This window comes from Symphodus melops (assembly GCF_947650265.1).
Source record: "Symphodus melops genome assembly, chromosome: 16".
NCBI classification, from domain to species: domain Eukaryota; kingdom Metazoa; phylum Chordata; class Actinopteri; order Labriformes; family Labridae; genus Symphodus; species Symphodus melops.
In genome coordinates, this window is record NC_136706.1 from 14,105,007 (window position 1) to 14,121,284 (window position 16,278).

The 16,278-nt window shown below is 39.2% G+C and overlaps 1 protein-coding gene across 2 annotated transcripts in view; it reads left to right on the forward strand.

Moving 5' to 3' along the window:
- Window positions 1-14,211, forward strand: part of plppr1 (phospholipid phosphatase related 1) — a 58,512-nt gene extending 44,301 nt beyond the window's left edge. The window contains exons 4-8 of one of the 2 annotated variants that reach the window (XM_079365184.1): window positions 2,045-2,177; window positions 5,511-5,761; window positions 7,344-7,520; window positions 11,963-12,094; window positions 12,566-14,211. In XM_079365184.1, the coding sequence (XP_079221310.1) occupies window positions 2,045-2,177; window positions 5,511-5,761; window positions 7,344-7,520; window positions 11,963-12,094; window positions 12,566-12,571 (699 nt within the window). In that variant the 3' untranslated portion in view covers window positions 12,572-14,211. The remainder of the gene's footprint in view (window positions 1-2,044; window positions 2,178-5,510; window positions 5,762-7,343; window positions 7,521-11,962; window positions 12,095-12,565) is intronic. The other variant, XM_079365183.1, reaches the window with a different exon arrangement.
- The last annotated feature ends 2,067 nt before the right edge of the window (window positions 14,212-16,278 follow it).

Sequence of the window (16,278 nt, forward strand, 5' to 3'; positions counted from 1 at the left end):
ACTCCAGCCTGTGGCTCCTTTCCCACATTTCAATCCCCACTCTCTCTCTCTCTCTCTCTCTCTCTCTCTCTCTCTCAAAAAGCTGAAAAAAACAGAGGGCATTTCTTATTGTGTTGGTCCTTTCGAGAGCTGCTTTTATAGCTCGCTAACCCACCTGTATTGTTCATAATGTGTCAAATCCAATCATACTCTTTTAGACCCACAAAGGATTGTTTTGATTTAAATCTAAATAATTCATCACATCAAATCAACACTGTATTAAATGTAACAATCAAGACATGCTGTGTGCGACCTCAGATTGCTTTTTTAATTTTCTGATCCAAATTCTCTTTGTGCCAGTCAATAAATTGGAACTAAATGGACCATTAATCGTTCATGGTTTTCTACAGGCAACTTTTGTCATAGAGTGAAAGCATATGGACAGAGAGATATACATTTAAAAACAGTATGCCTTTAAACTTTAGAAAGTTACTTGTTTCATTTTAGTATCTTGTGTATAGTAAATGATGGCCTGTGTGTTTCAGACCTGAGTTACCATAAATCTGTTATGCTGATGGATGGGTCCATGTTATTAAGATAGTAGATGAACCAGAACTATGTTGCCTGTTATTGTTTTTGTCAGACAAATTACTCCCCAAGAACTCTTCGCCCTTTTCAAGATTTGCATCCTCTATTTGTGTCTGTGTTTCAACCTTTTTATTTCCTGCTCAGACACCAGTGTCAGCCGAATGCCAGTTTGTCTGAGTTTCTGACGTGTTATATTTGGAGGTGGTTGTTTTCAGTCAGTTCATTTCAGTTTCATGACATTTATATAAAGGAGAGCTGGTGGTACATGAGCTGGAATAAGATGATCACTCAACATAAGCTAACCTTTTCAGAGCTAAGGCAGACTCTAGCGAGACAAATACCTCAAGGCAATTACTACATGTAGTTGCTTGAAAATGTTAAAGTCGTCATTTAGGAAGAGTATCAAGAAATGAATCACTGATAAGTACCATTCCAGGACCATTTCTGAAAGGATTTCAGTAAAGACTGTTGAAGTGGAAGGTTGAACTCTCTTTTCAATACTGACCTATATTACCAGCCCATATTTCAGATATAACATGCACAGGTTTGTTTGGTCCCATAAATAATTATGTTTAGATTCACATCATGAACTCCTTTGATTACGCCTGTGGTGAAATTATGTCAACAGCTTCACTAACACTAGCTTTCCTTTAGGCTTCTGCCTTTTGATTTGTCACAACCACTGCTCAGTCATGTCCAAACTACATGACACAAGTCACCAGCTTTTGTACTTAAAGTTGCTTTGAAGATAAAGGCCTTTTTTGGCTCGTGTTGCCTTTGAGAACAGATGTTTCTTGAACATTATGCAAGAAAAGATGTATTTTTCTGCTATTTTGCCTTTGATGCATCTTTCATTTGGTATTACATTTTAGTAGGTCATCAATCAGTGGAAAAAAGTGTTTGAAAATGTTAATTCTGTTTTTTTTCCCTTCGAAAATGTAGACAGGACTGAATCCAATGCCCAGCTTTAAATATTCTACAGTTTTATGTGTCTGCTGTCAGGCCCTTATTGAACTTTTTTTCTTCATGTTTTTTTTTTTTCCACATCTCACAACATGTTGATGATTAGAAAGTATTCATGAATGATGAGGCACAAAACAGAAATTTTGTTATAGATCTGGGGCTCAAAACAAACTCCAACTGCACACCCATACACATTAGAGGGCAAAACCACATACAGCATGTACACGCAGATACCCACACTCACTTAAAAGCACACATATTTTGTAGCAGCCAGTATGACCCAGGGCAGCTGGCAAAGAGTTTCATTTTGTGTGTCCAGCAGCAGTTTTTCCATTAGACCTGATGTAATGTCCACTCTATAATGGACCTGAAGAAAGAGACAGTGGTTTATGAACACAGGCCAAATGGGCAAAATGTTCTGCCCATAATGTAATGCTGAGTTCTATTTTTTTTCTCCCTTGTCTTGTTTTTTTGCGTTGTATGTCTGATTCACTCTGCAACATATTCTATGTAGATTTTCGTCGGAGAGGTGTCGATGTATGTGATGAAATCAACGAGAGAAGCCCTCCTGGCCCAGGAGAAAACCATTGTGACAGGGGACTGTTGTTACCTCAACCCACTTGTCCGTCGCATCATAAGATTCATAGGTAAGAATGTTTTAAATGCCCAACAATAAAATTGCCTTAGCATTTTTGTAATGAATATATGGGGTCGTAAGTTAAAAGTATATACAAACTGACTTTAAAGTTGACATATTATGCTCTTTTTGGGGTTCATATTTCTATTTTATGTGTCTAAAGTACGTTCACAATCGCTAATGTTCGAAAAAAGTGTCTGTTTTCATATACTGCTGCTCCATGCAGTCCATCTCATCTGCCTGTATTTCTAACGCTCAGAATCACCCATGTTCAGGGTCCCCACCTGTGCCAAGTCTGATCTGATTGGTCGGCCGATCTGCCTTCTCGTAATTAGTCAGTTTGGCATTGTTCTTTTCTCTGTTCCTTTTACCATATTGGGGATGCAGACTGTTGCTCTGAGTGAAGCAGCATGAGCTTGTGCTTTCTACAACGAGCCAATAAGCTTGGTTCAGTGACATCATTGCGTCATCGGACCGAGTGTTTCATGCAGCTACTGCTCTGCGGGCTATTCATTTTTGCACATAGATGTGCCTAAACATGCACAAGACACCTGGGAAAGATACTAAAGAGCATATAAAACCAGAAAAAGCATAATACGGGACCTTTTTCATCATCAAGTATTGTTTCATACCTACAGAGGTTTTTTTTTTTCATTTGTATTTTTAACAAAAGGCAAGTTAGAAATGCTGAACATGTGTGATTAAAAATAATAGCAATAATAAATAAAGTCCTGCTAAAACAGTTTTAAAACAGTGATCTGGTATCAACATTGTCTGTTAGTCTGTCTGTCTGTCTGTCTGTCTGTCTGTCTGTCTGTCTGTTGTGTGATTTGTGAATAAATGGTGATGTGGAGCAAGAGCAGTGTGCAGGATTTTCTCTTGTCGAATTTCAATTTCAAAAACAAACTTGAAGTGAAAGGAAATCAACATCTCAAAAAGCATTTAAGGAGAAAGTTCAAAGACTTCTCAGCTTACATCACAAACATCATCTTGGATGCTGCACACTGCTCATACCTCACCTCATCGTCAGGCCTTGTTTATCTTCTGGTGCTCAGTGAATATCTTGTACCTAATACCATGAAGTCTCAACACTGTTTGCCTGATGCATCATTTCAGTGCAGCTGCACAGAACAGCACACCAAAAATATAGATGGTTTCACTGATTTGAATGATTTCATTTCAGCACAGTCGAGCAAAGTTACTGAATGTGAAATTGACTTTGTTTATTGTAGCTATGTGATCACATCATTGTTTTAATGCATATCAGTGTGGGCTTAAATGATCACATGAACTTTCCTAATGCAGTAACATTGTTTTGCTGCCTTTGACTGTCTTCAGTTCAGTCCTGTATTTCCAGAATTTAACTCCTAACCTCTTTCATTCTGTAAATATGGTAAGTACTTCACTAAACTATGCCACTTTAACACTTGGATTTTTCTGTTGGCTTTCTTAGCCAGTCAGTGAGTTCCTAACCAGAAAGCATTATGCTGTATATAATGGCTAAACTGACAGTTGAATGAAGGTGCTGTCAGTCACCTGTGAGGGGAGCTCCAATGCAAAAAAAAAAAAGCAGTAGCCCTGATGATTCAAGGCTTAAGAAATGGGTGTCATGTGAAGATGATTTACCATGCACTAATGTATCCTATAAAGGGCAAAAGTGGGTGGGTCTTAAACAGTTAGCTCCATCACCTGTACATTACATGATATATGACAGGACGAGACACATTCCTGTTGTGTCAGCGACAGGTCGATGCACAAAGAGGGATTAGATGAGAGGCATAAAAAAACGAGGCTAGTAAGATTGGCAAAGCTAAGTCATCAGCTCTGGTGCATCACTCAATGCAGGTAGCACACATCTGATGTTCCATGCATAAACTAGAAATAGTAATGCTATGGCAGGTGTTATACGAACCATGGAGCATTGAAACACTTTGATATATTTGGCTTTGCTGGATCTGGTTATGTCATGTTAAAAATGTTAATTGTAAGTGTAAACTGCCTGGATCCTGCTTGGTTGATGATGCTGTCTGCGATGATTTATACTTGGTTTTTGGTAGGGATAGCATTTCAGTTTAAAAACGGCAAACCCCCTGACTGAATGGATTTCAGTAATTCTTCAGTGAAGGGAGCCAATTGGGATCAAGTCCAGCTGTGATGCCTTCACTGCAGCTTCTCTAAAACTGCATTATCCACTGAAACAAATCTTAGTCAGACATGTTGGTTCCTATAGAAGCTTATATAAAATTGTGTATTTCTTTCAATAGGGCTGTTTACACCACTTTAAGATGTATAACCTCACTCACTTCTGCTCCTTTGATGGAATAGCTTAATAAGCCATACAACTCTAACCTTTGCATTCACATTTTTACAGCCACTTTTTCACCAAGCTTGAGTAGAACTGGGCAAACTGACAGACTTTATGCTACCCGTTCCAAATAGGGAGGTCGTCTACTGGACCTTCCTGCCATAATCAGAGCTGCATTGTTCATCTTTAAATAATGCCCCTTCAATTTATAAAACACTCATCAGAAATTCATTAGGCAATTCATATGATTTATATATCAGTCTGCTCCCAAACAGTCTCAAATGTGTAGGATCACTGAGGCTTTTAGTTTCCTTCTCGCCCTCACCTCTTCTCACCCTAATTCCCCCCACTATGATTCCCCTCAATGCCCTTCACGTAATCTTGTCCCTGTCCCCCTCACAGCAAAACCCCTCTGCAGCCCCACCACCCCCACCTCCGAAAGAGAATACAAAGCAGAGTAATTTCATGGCTAAGCAGGTCAGATAATCAGCAGTCATATTTCACAACCAAAGGAATGCAGACACAGCCACTTATCAGGGTTGGTGGGCTGAAAGTGTCAGTGCAATCATTCATATCAGATGCTATTTTTTTTTCAGTATGTTTATTCATCGACCATTGTCCACTACTTCAACCTTCCATTTAATTTTATTTTAATTCAATTCTTTTTGCACTTACGATTCATTTATGCTGCAAAAGAGAGAAGAAATAGTCTACTTCACTCTTCTACATTTGTGTGGGATGAATGTATGGGTGAAACAATGCAGGTGCAGCTGTAACAAAACGTGAGACATTACATCAGTACAACTTGCTGTCAGAGTAAGTGTTTGATCGTTCAAGAAATATCCACAGGAGAAGTCTTAAAGGGAATGCGCCATTCTGGGGTTAAGGAGATAGTCACAGTTTAAATTAACCTCTTTAAATAAGGTGATTTCCTCGTGATGTGATTTGCTGTATTTGTTGGTTATACTTTGATGTGAGTGTTCGGGTTGTTGGGCGCAGTAAATTAATATTATACATCTGTTTTTCTGTGTGCCCCAGGTGTGTTTGCCTTTGGACTGTTTGCCACAGACATCTTCGTCAACGCAGGCCAGGTGGTGACGGGAGGTCTGTCGCCCTACTTCCTGTCTGTATGCAAGCCAAACTACACAGGCACCGAGTGTCGTTTTAATCACCAGTTTATTGTCAACGGAAACATCTGCACCGGGCCTTCTGCTGTCGTGGAGAACGCCCGCCGATCCTTTCCCTCTAAGGACGCTTCGTTGAGTGTTTACTCTGCCGTATACCTGACGGTGAGCAGAATATACACGAGCACAGGGCTGTATAATGAGGTTTAATGTGGGTGTTTCACAGACAGAAAAGTTTAAAGGAAAATCACACTTCTAAGAGATTCACTCTTAGATACAAAGACAATTGAACTTGTTTATTGTATTTCTTACTTAGTGGCCTTTTATCATCTGTTCTTTATAATCTGGGGAGGAAAAATCTTTAAATCATTTCAATAATTAAACATGTTGACAAAACCTTTCCTCTATATCGCTTTGAAGCACATTTATCTTGTTAAAAAATGAACCTCGTCAGAAGGGATTCCGTTTAAGCATTGCCATCCTTGTAAGACCACCCCATGTGTTTGTTAAAAAATCTTTTACGCAAGACGGTGAACTTTTGGGAGGTGCAACACTTTCCACCTTCTTCTTACTTACATTGGCGTTACAGTCAAAATATCATGTGTTAGGCAAAGGTGAGAAAAGTGGTCTCTTTGACCTTGATAAAGCTTCTGATAGAATCGATTTTCTTCAACACTGCCGTTTATCTCAGTTAATTAATATTGAAGTACTCATTACAATAAAGTGTCAGTTGGGATGGAATAAAGGTCATTGACATCTTGGTGGATTTTTGTCACAATGAAAACTGCGATGAAAAGATATTTGACAGATTAAAATTGTTCTGATTGAGAAAGATTGCTGTTACATAGTTCCTACCTCTGAATCTTTGAATGAGACTTTGCCATGGATGGACCTGCTTCATATTTCTTGAAAGCTTGTCAAGGATTGTTTGATACAAACACATGTCACAGGCGGGTCCAAGGCTGTTTTTAAAATGTGTTTGGAAAACCTATGAAGAATGCGTTTAATAGGGCTGTTTGAAGAGCTGCTAAATGATATCAGAGTGATGGAGGCGCTCAGCAGCTGAAGAGTGAAAAGGGAGAGTCCAGAAGTGTAGATTTCATTGACTGAAGCCAGAGAAGGACAGCTCGTTGATGAAAGGATGATTTGAAAAGCATAGTCTCAGGTGGCAAGGGAAGATGAGCCACGTTCACCGGGTTAAAACCTGCATGCTTTTTACGTGGAAGTATTTAATTACATTTTATCCAATCTTTGTCACAACTATTTAGTTTTGTTTATTTTGAACATGTATAAATGATAATCAAAGAGAAAAGAGAGAAGAACGCAAAATGTAAGAAAAAGTAATATGGACAAACAATGAATGAGATCATAGAAAATATCTCTTAAATACGTTGTATATAAATGTAATTCACACGTCCAAAAAGTAGTGGGAAGAAACTATTTGGAGAGCTTACCTGAACTTTTCCCTCTTTTAAAAGTCGTTTTTGTTTTAGAGTTATTTCACTCACATGATGCAAGTTCTTGACATCTTTGTTTTTTTTTCTCCAATCCAAAGAGGGATTTTTTTTCTTTTATTAAATGTTATATGAGATTCAAATTCTGCGTGAACACCTCCAGGGCCTAAAGATAATATCCCTATTGTTTGGGGGCTATTATTAAAACATTGAGATATAATAAAGAACATTCACCATGGTTTTCCTAACTTTGGGTTGCTGTGATTTCAAATGCTCTCTGTCCTCATTTCTAGATGTACATCACCAGCACCATCAAGACCAAGTCCAGCCGCCTGGCCAAGCCTGTGCTCTGTCTGGGCACGCTCTGTTCGGCTTTCCTCACTGGCCTCAACCGAGTGTCAGAGTACAGAAACCACTGTTCAGACGTAGTGGCTGGATTTATACTGGGATCAGCAGTTGCTCTGTTTCTGGTGAGCATGACAGAAAAGTGAAAAGTTCACTTGGAGTGGGGATTAGAGGAAAGAGAAAAAGAGAACATAATTATTCTAGTATTCTGGTCATTAGTTATTTTGAAATTATAATTTCCAATTTCCTTTTGGAACCAACCCAAACCATTAATTAAATGACTAACTCAGGCTACAGACCTTACCAAGACCTTTAATATGGTTTATACGTCAGTTTTAATGCAAACTTATGTCATGAACTCTTTCATGCATCGAATCTGTTAACATTATTCATCATTTTCTTAAGTTAATATTGTTTATAAGGTACATTATTGAATGCAATGTCTTTTTTTTTGTTCAGTTCCATGTAATGACTTGTTTATTTAGTCCAAAAGTTAGCATAAGTTCATGACAAGGTGATGTAGGAATGTGAAACAGGATGAAGCATGGTTCATACTGAGCTTGAAGGAGGTTCAGAGACGGGTGAGTGTGGATAGAGGGAAAACGGGAGAATGCCCTGGTTGGGGAAAAGAGGAGAGGAGGAGAAGAAAAGAGTGAAAATACTGAGGTGGCACCTGGATTTCTACTGAGATCAGCAATGCCTCTGGTTCTGAGAGAGCTTGGCAAGGAAGGGTGGTGAGAGGCAGAAGGACATTCCCCTCCTGTAGGGGAGGGGAATGATTCTTGCTCGTCTTGTTATCTGTCACATAAAACAAATGGCTCAACAAGGTATAATTTGCCCAGAATAAACTTCTGTTTCTCGTTAGGATAATTTCCTTTTCGGCAGCCTTTAATGTAATATATCTACTTCCTGTGATGTGTTGCCAAACAGTCTGGTTTCGCTGAACATAAAAATGGCTTTGTCAGCATCAGATTTTGTGCTTAGTGTTAAAGGTAGATTGGTGATTACAGTGGTAAACCTCACACTTTTTGGAGGGGGGGGGGGGGGAGTATAAAGCCCACTGAGGACAATGGAAGGTGAGGAGATACCCCCACAAATCAAAAATGGAGTAGTTAACTGTCTCAGAGGCTTCATTATGTGTAATTGCCTCTGGGCCCTGAGTGTGAAAGCACAAAGTGTAAAAGAAATGAGACAGAGGAGGAGGACATTAATGGAAGAAGGTTTGAGGTTATTTAATCTGCTGCAGGTGGTGGATTTAGCGGCTTTTTCATTTAAAAAGAGACAAACAGCATTACATGATACACATTCACATTGGAAGTCTGCACATGTTGTCTTACTTTTTTTTTTTTTTTTTTTACGTTCTCAGTTGTTAGTGTCGGTCGTCTCTCAACCAGAATCTAGGGGTCCAATCTCCTGCTTCTTCAGCAACGTACCCAATGTGTCCTTGGGCACAGACACTTAAACCCTGAATTGCTCCCGCTGCTTGGTCGGCTGCATATAAATGTGCATGAATGGGATTAGTTACTTCTGATGGATGAAGTGTAGGAAAGGGAGGGTGTGTCACGATGTGTAAAAACGCTTTGAGTGTTCTATTAATGGCTTGAAAAGCGATTTGCAAGCTCAAGTTCATTTACCATTTACTGTTTGTTGAACTAGGATTGTAAAAGTGAAAGGACAGAAACTTTGATCTGTTTGTGAAGCAAGAACAAAATCTTGAAAATGTTCCAATATGAGAAGTTTTTATCTGATCATGAATGGCTCTACCATTTTTTCATCCAAGATGATTTGTGAACACATTTTGAATGTAGAGAAAGGCTTGGGTAATAACAATTTACTGCTACTTTGAGATTAACAGAAAGGGGTCTGGATTGTGATAATCAATAAGCAATAATTAAAGCTGAATAAAGAGGATTAGTTGGAATAGATGGTTTTAAAATGTTCTTGGTCAACGTTTTCAGTCATGCCTAGTCTTGCATTTGGTCTTTGGAGGGAGATACCAGCAAGTTGGGGGCTAGATGGTCAACATGAAGAAGCGTGTCCTTGGACCACAACGAGTCACAGAAGCCCAGTTTTAATAAGGGATATCAACTTCTAATGATAGACCTATTAAGATTGACAGACATTGAGTCAGGATCTCCAGGGAGTGATGAACACAAGAAAGTCAGTCATCTACTCAGCATCTATGAACTTCCTCATTTCCACCTCATTATCAGCAAACCATGAAGTGACGACAACTGCACATATGTCTAATGGTCCTGTTGAAGCTTATCAGGGTCTTGTCAACTGAAAACTGAGCCAATTTGATGGACTGCTATCCTGAGAGAAATTAATTGGTACAAAGAGAGTAGAAAGCAGGTATAGCTGAAATCCCTGCGCTATCAGTGCTCACAGAGATTTGAGCTGAATGGGCTCATCAAACAGACTGCCTTTGGTCTTAGAAGAGATTTGTCCTCTGTTGGCGGATTGAGGGATCAATGGTTACTCTCGGTTGAAAAGCTGAATGGTGATATTCAAGTCGGAAGTGTCCACTTGATCCAGGAGAGTATTGAGTCAAAGTCTGACAGTCTTACGACAAGCAAAGCCTTTTAATTTTCAAATGGTTTTCATTTTAAACCTCTAATTCAAGGCTTTTAGGATTTGTGGAATTGCCTTTCAAAATAAATGTCTGCCGCATGGTATATGAGTAAAAATGCTTGTTTTTGCTCCTGTTTTAATGCAGCAGTAAAAACCTTAAAAATTATGTACAAAGACTAATTTCCTTCTGGACATGATTTTGATTTGATTGATTATACAAATGTATCCCATAGCAAGATTATGTCCAACTTTTGTGCAAGTTTAGGAAACTTTTCAGCATTTTTCATCATAACAATCACATTCCTTAAGTCACCAGAGACAAAAGATTGCAGCTTGGACAAGCGTGAATGACGAGATGTAAAAATGTAAAGAAAGCTATCATCCATTGTCTTCGGGGATACCTTAGAACATAGCTGAACGGTACTGATATGTATTTGAAAAAAGAAGAATAATTTTAGGTTAGAGTTGTTTTTTTTGGGTGGGAAAGCATTTATTTATGGTTGATATAATACATTGTTTGGAAACATCCAGATAGGACTGTCACCTTTGAGTACAGCTACATTTTTACCTGATCACAACTCAGCTTAAAAGATATCAAATTGAGATTCACCCTTACAGATGATTTCTAACATTACATGTGTATGTTTTTTGAGGCTCTAAATCTTTTGTCTTGTCATAAGATTGTAGCCAAGCAGCTTTAATTAATTTATTTGCTTGGTCTGAGAGCATTAGAAACAAGTAAACCTTGAGAATTCTCCAGCAGTGAATCAGCCCACTTCATTTTCTCCTTTGCCACTGCCCGAGGGCATGATTGGCCTAGGGGTGAGATTTCCCCTCTGGCTGCCTTCTTTGATTTACTACTTCATGGACGAGTACAGAAATGGGGCAACCTTGCTGTCTGTGCTGTCTAAAGATCCTGACAGATGGACAAAAAAGTGAATTCTTTAGTAACATTAATTTACAAGAATTAAAATTAATATGAAAAATCAAGGCCTGAGTTCATCGTGCCTGCTGGGCCCTGTACCGCAAAAACAATCACCCCAAAGCATTTTAACTCTCTTTTCCTTAAGGCTGGAGGTTTGATTCCCTGCTCCTGCAGTTATATGTTGAAGTGTCCTTTGGAAAGAAGCTGAACACTCCTAATGTCTCCTGCTGCTACACCAGCATCAGTCTAAAAAACTAGAAAAGCATTACCATGTCTGTTGTAACATAAGTATTATAAATTGATGCTAAACCTACCTAGGTTAATCATAGAGTAGTCTACTTGAGCTGTTGTTTGCGTTATTAGTTTTTCGTTGCAATATAGGTTTTCCAATTTGCTGCTATGTACTTGAATGTTACTTGATAATTGGTAGTAGCTCAGTTGGGATTTGGGTTGGCAATCGGAGGGTCGCCGGTTCAAGTGCGGACCAAATCTGTAAATTTGTCTGTTAGCTGGAGAGGTGCCAGACCACTTCCTGAGCACTGCCAGGGTGCCCTTGAGCAAGCCACGAGCTCCAGAGTGACTGCCGGGGGCAGCTCCGTCACTCTGACATCTCTCCATTAGTGCATGTCAACAGGATCCTGTTGGTACATGTTTATTTCAGCCTATATGTGTGTTGCATGATTACAAGAGTGTAAATACTGAATTTTCCCTCAGGGGATCAATAAAGTAAAAATAATAATTAACACCCACAATTGCAGCTTGGTGCCGTCTCATCCACATTTCTGTAACTCTTGTAGTTCAAGATAAAAATTAAATACATGGACATAAAGTTGTTGACTGGTTCCTTTTATGAGTAGAAGTTACCACAATGTCCATATAACATTTAGCGCATTAAAAGCACCTAAAAAGTAACATAATGACTAGGGTCCACACAAGAGCACTGTGTCACAGCTGAAACTGACCTTCCTGACCTGATGAAACAGGAATGTTAAACAGTAATTCCATGTCAGTAGGTGTTGTTTTTAACTCGTATCACTATTAATATTAAGCTGTCTTCATACTTCACAGGGTATATGTGTTGTGAACAACTTCAAAGGCGTCCATAGTGCAGCAGTTAAACAGAAAACTGAAGACTACCGTGGTCTGCCTCTGATGACCTTCCCCCGTGTAGAGAGCCCTCTTGAGACCCTCAGCGCACAGGTACATAAAAACACTTAACCTGGCATTCCCAAAAATGTAACCTCCATGATTCACATTATCTTCACCCATTAATTGGAAGAGCTACCTAAAGACTCTGAGCTTAAAGTGTGAGTCCTCTTTCACATTTTGACTTCAGTCTACTGTAATTTGCTATAACTGTAATTCAATTTGAGAGATCTGGAATTTTGTAGGATCCCTTAGAGAAATGGTCTTACCATAATCAATTTAAACAGGTTTTTAGTATGACTCACGTATTTGTTGTTTGTATGTTCGTTCTTTCTTTCTTTCTTTCTTTCTTTCTTTCTTTCTTTCTTTCTTTCTTTCTTTCTTTCTTTCTTTCTTTCTTTCTTTCTTTCTTTCTTTCTTTCTTTCTTTCTTTCTTTCTTTCTTTCTTTCTTTCTTTCTTTCTTTCTTTCTGTGGGCTTGCCTGTTTTTCTGTCTTTTATCTTGTCTTGATTTTCTTACACAAAGCAATGACACATTTTTAGCAGAACATACAGGCATGACATTTTGCACAACACCCCTGTCTTCTGTCTACAATTCTCACAGAAAAACACAGAACCTGACACAGAGCACTCCTAAATCTCTTTGACACTTGTTTCCTCTACCTTTTCATTTCTTTTCCTCTCCCCTTTTGTGTCTACCTTCTTTTTATGTTTTCTTTCCAATCGTGTACTGCTTTCCCCCTTCCTCCTTCCACATCCATTTTCAGAACCACTCGGCATCGATGACGGAGGTCACATGACTAAGGGGGCAGCACCGGGTCACGTTTGCGTCTCCACAGCACTTCCAGACACAATGACAAGGACGCATGCCACGTGGCTCCGAATGCTTTACAAAAAACACTCCTGATATATCTGTTTAATTCACTGGGGGGACAAAATACACCATGTTTTAGGTGGTTTTCATTTAGTTGGGCTATGCTCAGTTCAACCTGCCAAGGTACACAGATTGCATCAGTGGCAAAATATCCCAAGGCAAACTTAAGCACAGATTGTTTTTCCAGATATTTTCAACCATTTAGAGCATGAGGCATTTTTCCCTCCAAGGTGTGCTGTTTGTAGTTAGAGGAAGGTGTTTTGTACATTTTGTATGAGCGAGTGCTGTAGCCTATCCTGATGGTGTTAAACCTGCACACTTCCAGTCAGCTGACTCACTCTGTTTTCATCACATCCTGTAAGGTGACTTGCCTCGTCTATCACATCCATTCCCCTCAGTCTAAAGATCTGCTATTGGAAAATTATTGGTGTTGTTGTTCTGTGATGTTTGTCATTTGTACAGAAAAAAGGCAAAATCCTTCTTTTTATTATCTCTTATTGTACATTAATTGACCTTGTTTGGTCATATTTTGTAAAGATTTTTGTCAATCTGTAAGACCATTATGATCCATTTGGACCTGTTTGCCTGCTGTAAACCTGGATATGTTTGGTGCCAGTTTATGTGTTTTGCAGAACAACCCCTCTCCCCTTTGGAGGAAGTGACAAGGAAGAGTCAGTGATATCCTCCGAGTCAGAAAATGGGGTTTGGCACTTACAGTGCCCTGTTATCAGCTAGAACATGAAATATGATTGGTTGAATTGTGAATATGAATGAGTATCACCCCAATTTCCTGATTCTCTGTGATGTCAATAGGAATTTTTTTATAAAGAGTCTAGTGGGGCTAGCCTGTGTCAGGTGTACCTTGAAAATGTCACTGGTATGACTTTACAGTTAAATTTAAACTATAATCCCAATATGTGAAAAAAAAAAATCCTTACAAAATTCATGGGAAAATGAAAAAAAGAAACAGAAAATGTCTTTGGAGTGGAACTAACTGACTTACTTAAGGCTTGGCTAGCCCTTTTAATGGAATCCAGGCTATGACTCCTGCTTCACTATTCCTCCCCCTCCTCAACCCACCAGTGGATTGTGATGCAATGTTGTGACTTCATTTCCCAAGATGCGCCCAGCATGACATGAGAAGTCAAGATGTTTTATACATATTCATGATTTGAATTACTCATTATCATTGTGGTTATAAATGTATTTTACTTTAAAAACATAAAGGCATTTCATTGGAGATGCTACATATATTTTTTTTTTGGTTTGTTCACAAATTAAATAGTTAGTAGCAACTATATGTTCTCCTGTGTTTTTTCAATACGGGTCAAAACTTACTTTGTGTATTTCTTATATGTAGCTAGCAAGACTGCACACAACCCTTTTTTAAAACAAAAAATACCAATGAACTGTGACAGACGTTACATATCTTGCTAGTCAGCCTATGTAACTACTTTGCAGAAGGAACAAAAAATGTATTTTATAAATTGGGAATTTTAGAATGTATTGCCTTTATTTTTTTGTCCCGATAGGAAAACCTTAAATATTTTTGTGTTTTGTGTCTCCTCGTCTTATCAGGGTTTGCTGACATTAGCACTGGTATTCTTTTTTCATCAACTAAAATTGAATCACTCTGCACCAATAGACACAGATGTAATGTCATGGTCCCAACATGGCTAATGATTACATATTAAGAATAATGAGCCTGTGAGAATTGGGTTTGGGTCTTTATCTTATAGTTTTACATTGCTCAAAAAAATAAAGGGAACACTATAAGTGATCAGTGGAAGTCCAATTTATTAACCAATGGAGGCCTAGATTTGGAGTAACACTCAAAATGAAAGTGGAAAAACACAACAGGCAGATCCAACTTTGATGTAACGTCCTTAAAACAAGTCAAAATGGGGCTCAGTAGTGTGTGTGGCCTCCACGTGCCTGTATGACCTCCCTACAATGCCTGGGCATGCTCCTGATGAGGTGGTGGATGGTCTCCTGAGGGATCTCCTCCCAGACCTGAACTAAAGCATCCACCAACTCCTGGACAGTCTGTGGTGCATTGTGGCGTTGGTGGATGGAGCGAGACATGATGCCCCAGATGTGCTCAATTGGATTCAGGTCTGGGGAACGGGCAGGCCAGTCCATAGTATCAATGCCTTCATCTTGCAGGAACTACTGACACACTCCAGCCACATGAGGTCTAGCATTGTCCAGCATTAGGAGGAACCCAGGGCCAACCACACCAGCATATGGTCTCACAAGGGGTCTAAAGATCTCATCTCAGTACCTAATGGCAGTCAGGCTACCTCTAGCGAGCTAGCGTAACAGACATGATTGAAGGGTAGGTGGGATGTAAGTTTGTCAAAAGGCTTAAAACCCGCCTCAGCCCTAGCCCTAAGCCTGTTGTTAGGTTGACTAAAAGTTAGAATGAGGCAGGATTTCCAGCATGGCAGCTGCTGCCAATGAGCCTCCAGAGCCCCCTGACGTATCCGATGGCTGATGTCAGGCTTGGTCCATTAATATTTGCACTCTTTGTGTAAAACAGGACTACAGACAGAAGGTTTGTACATCAAATAAAGAGGTCCCTCCTTGCAGGCTAAGTTTAGGGAAGAAAAATAATAATTTCCTGCAACTTGCCAGTCATATCTTAAGAATCTGCTATTGAAAAGATATTATTGCTCTGCAATGTTTTAAATTTGAAATAAGTGCTCAAATATAATGGGTAAAATAAATATCTTTTTCGGACATTTTTTGCTATGGATTCATGTTTGCACTTTTTTGGTTGTTATTGCACAATAACATTTTCAATGTATTTTGTGAGAAAATAATAGCATCATAAATAAGGGAAAAGTGCGATTTGTAGAAACGTAGGTTAAGAAAGGTTAATGTGAAAATGAAAGTATTCTTGCCTCGTGGGCGGAGGGTCATATTCTGAGAGGAAGGCCTTTGCTCTTTTTATCACACCCTAAGCCAACCATGCAGAAAAGTGATTACGGTACAATGATCATAGAAATGCTACATCCAGGCTCTCATTTAGTTTTTTCTGTTGATTCATCCTGTTACTGTGGCCGCACCTTCAGTGATGTTTATGTCACCACTAAGCAAAGCACACACACACAAACACAAAAGAAAGCTGACTGCTAAGCCGGTGCACTTGCTCTTTTGCTCTGTCAGGTATTCATTTCAGCTGTGACAGCCTGCGCTTAGCCTGCAGACACACTGGCTAAATAGATAGGGACTGCTGGAGTGTGTTTGGCAGTATTTGACCATGCCATGTGGTTTAAAATGTCATCCTTGGCTGTTCTTAGCACACCTTCCAGACCAAATTGCTGTTCCCTAGCAGCATGATTGAAGTAGTGCAGCAACCA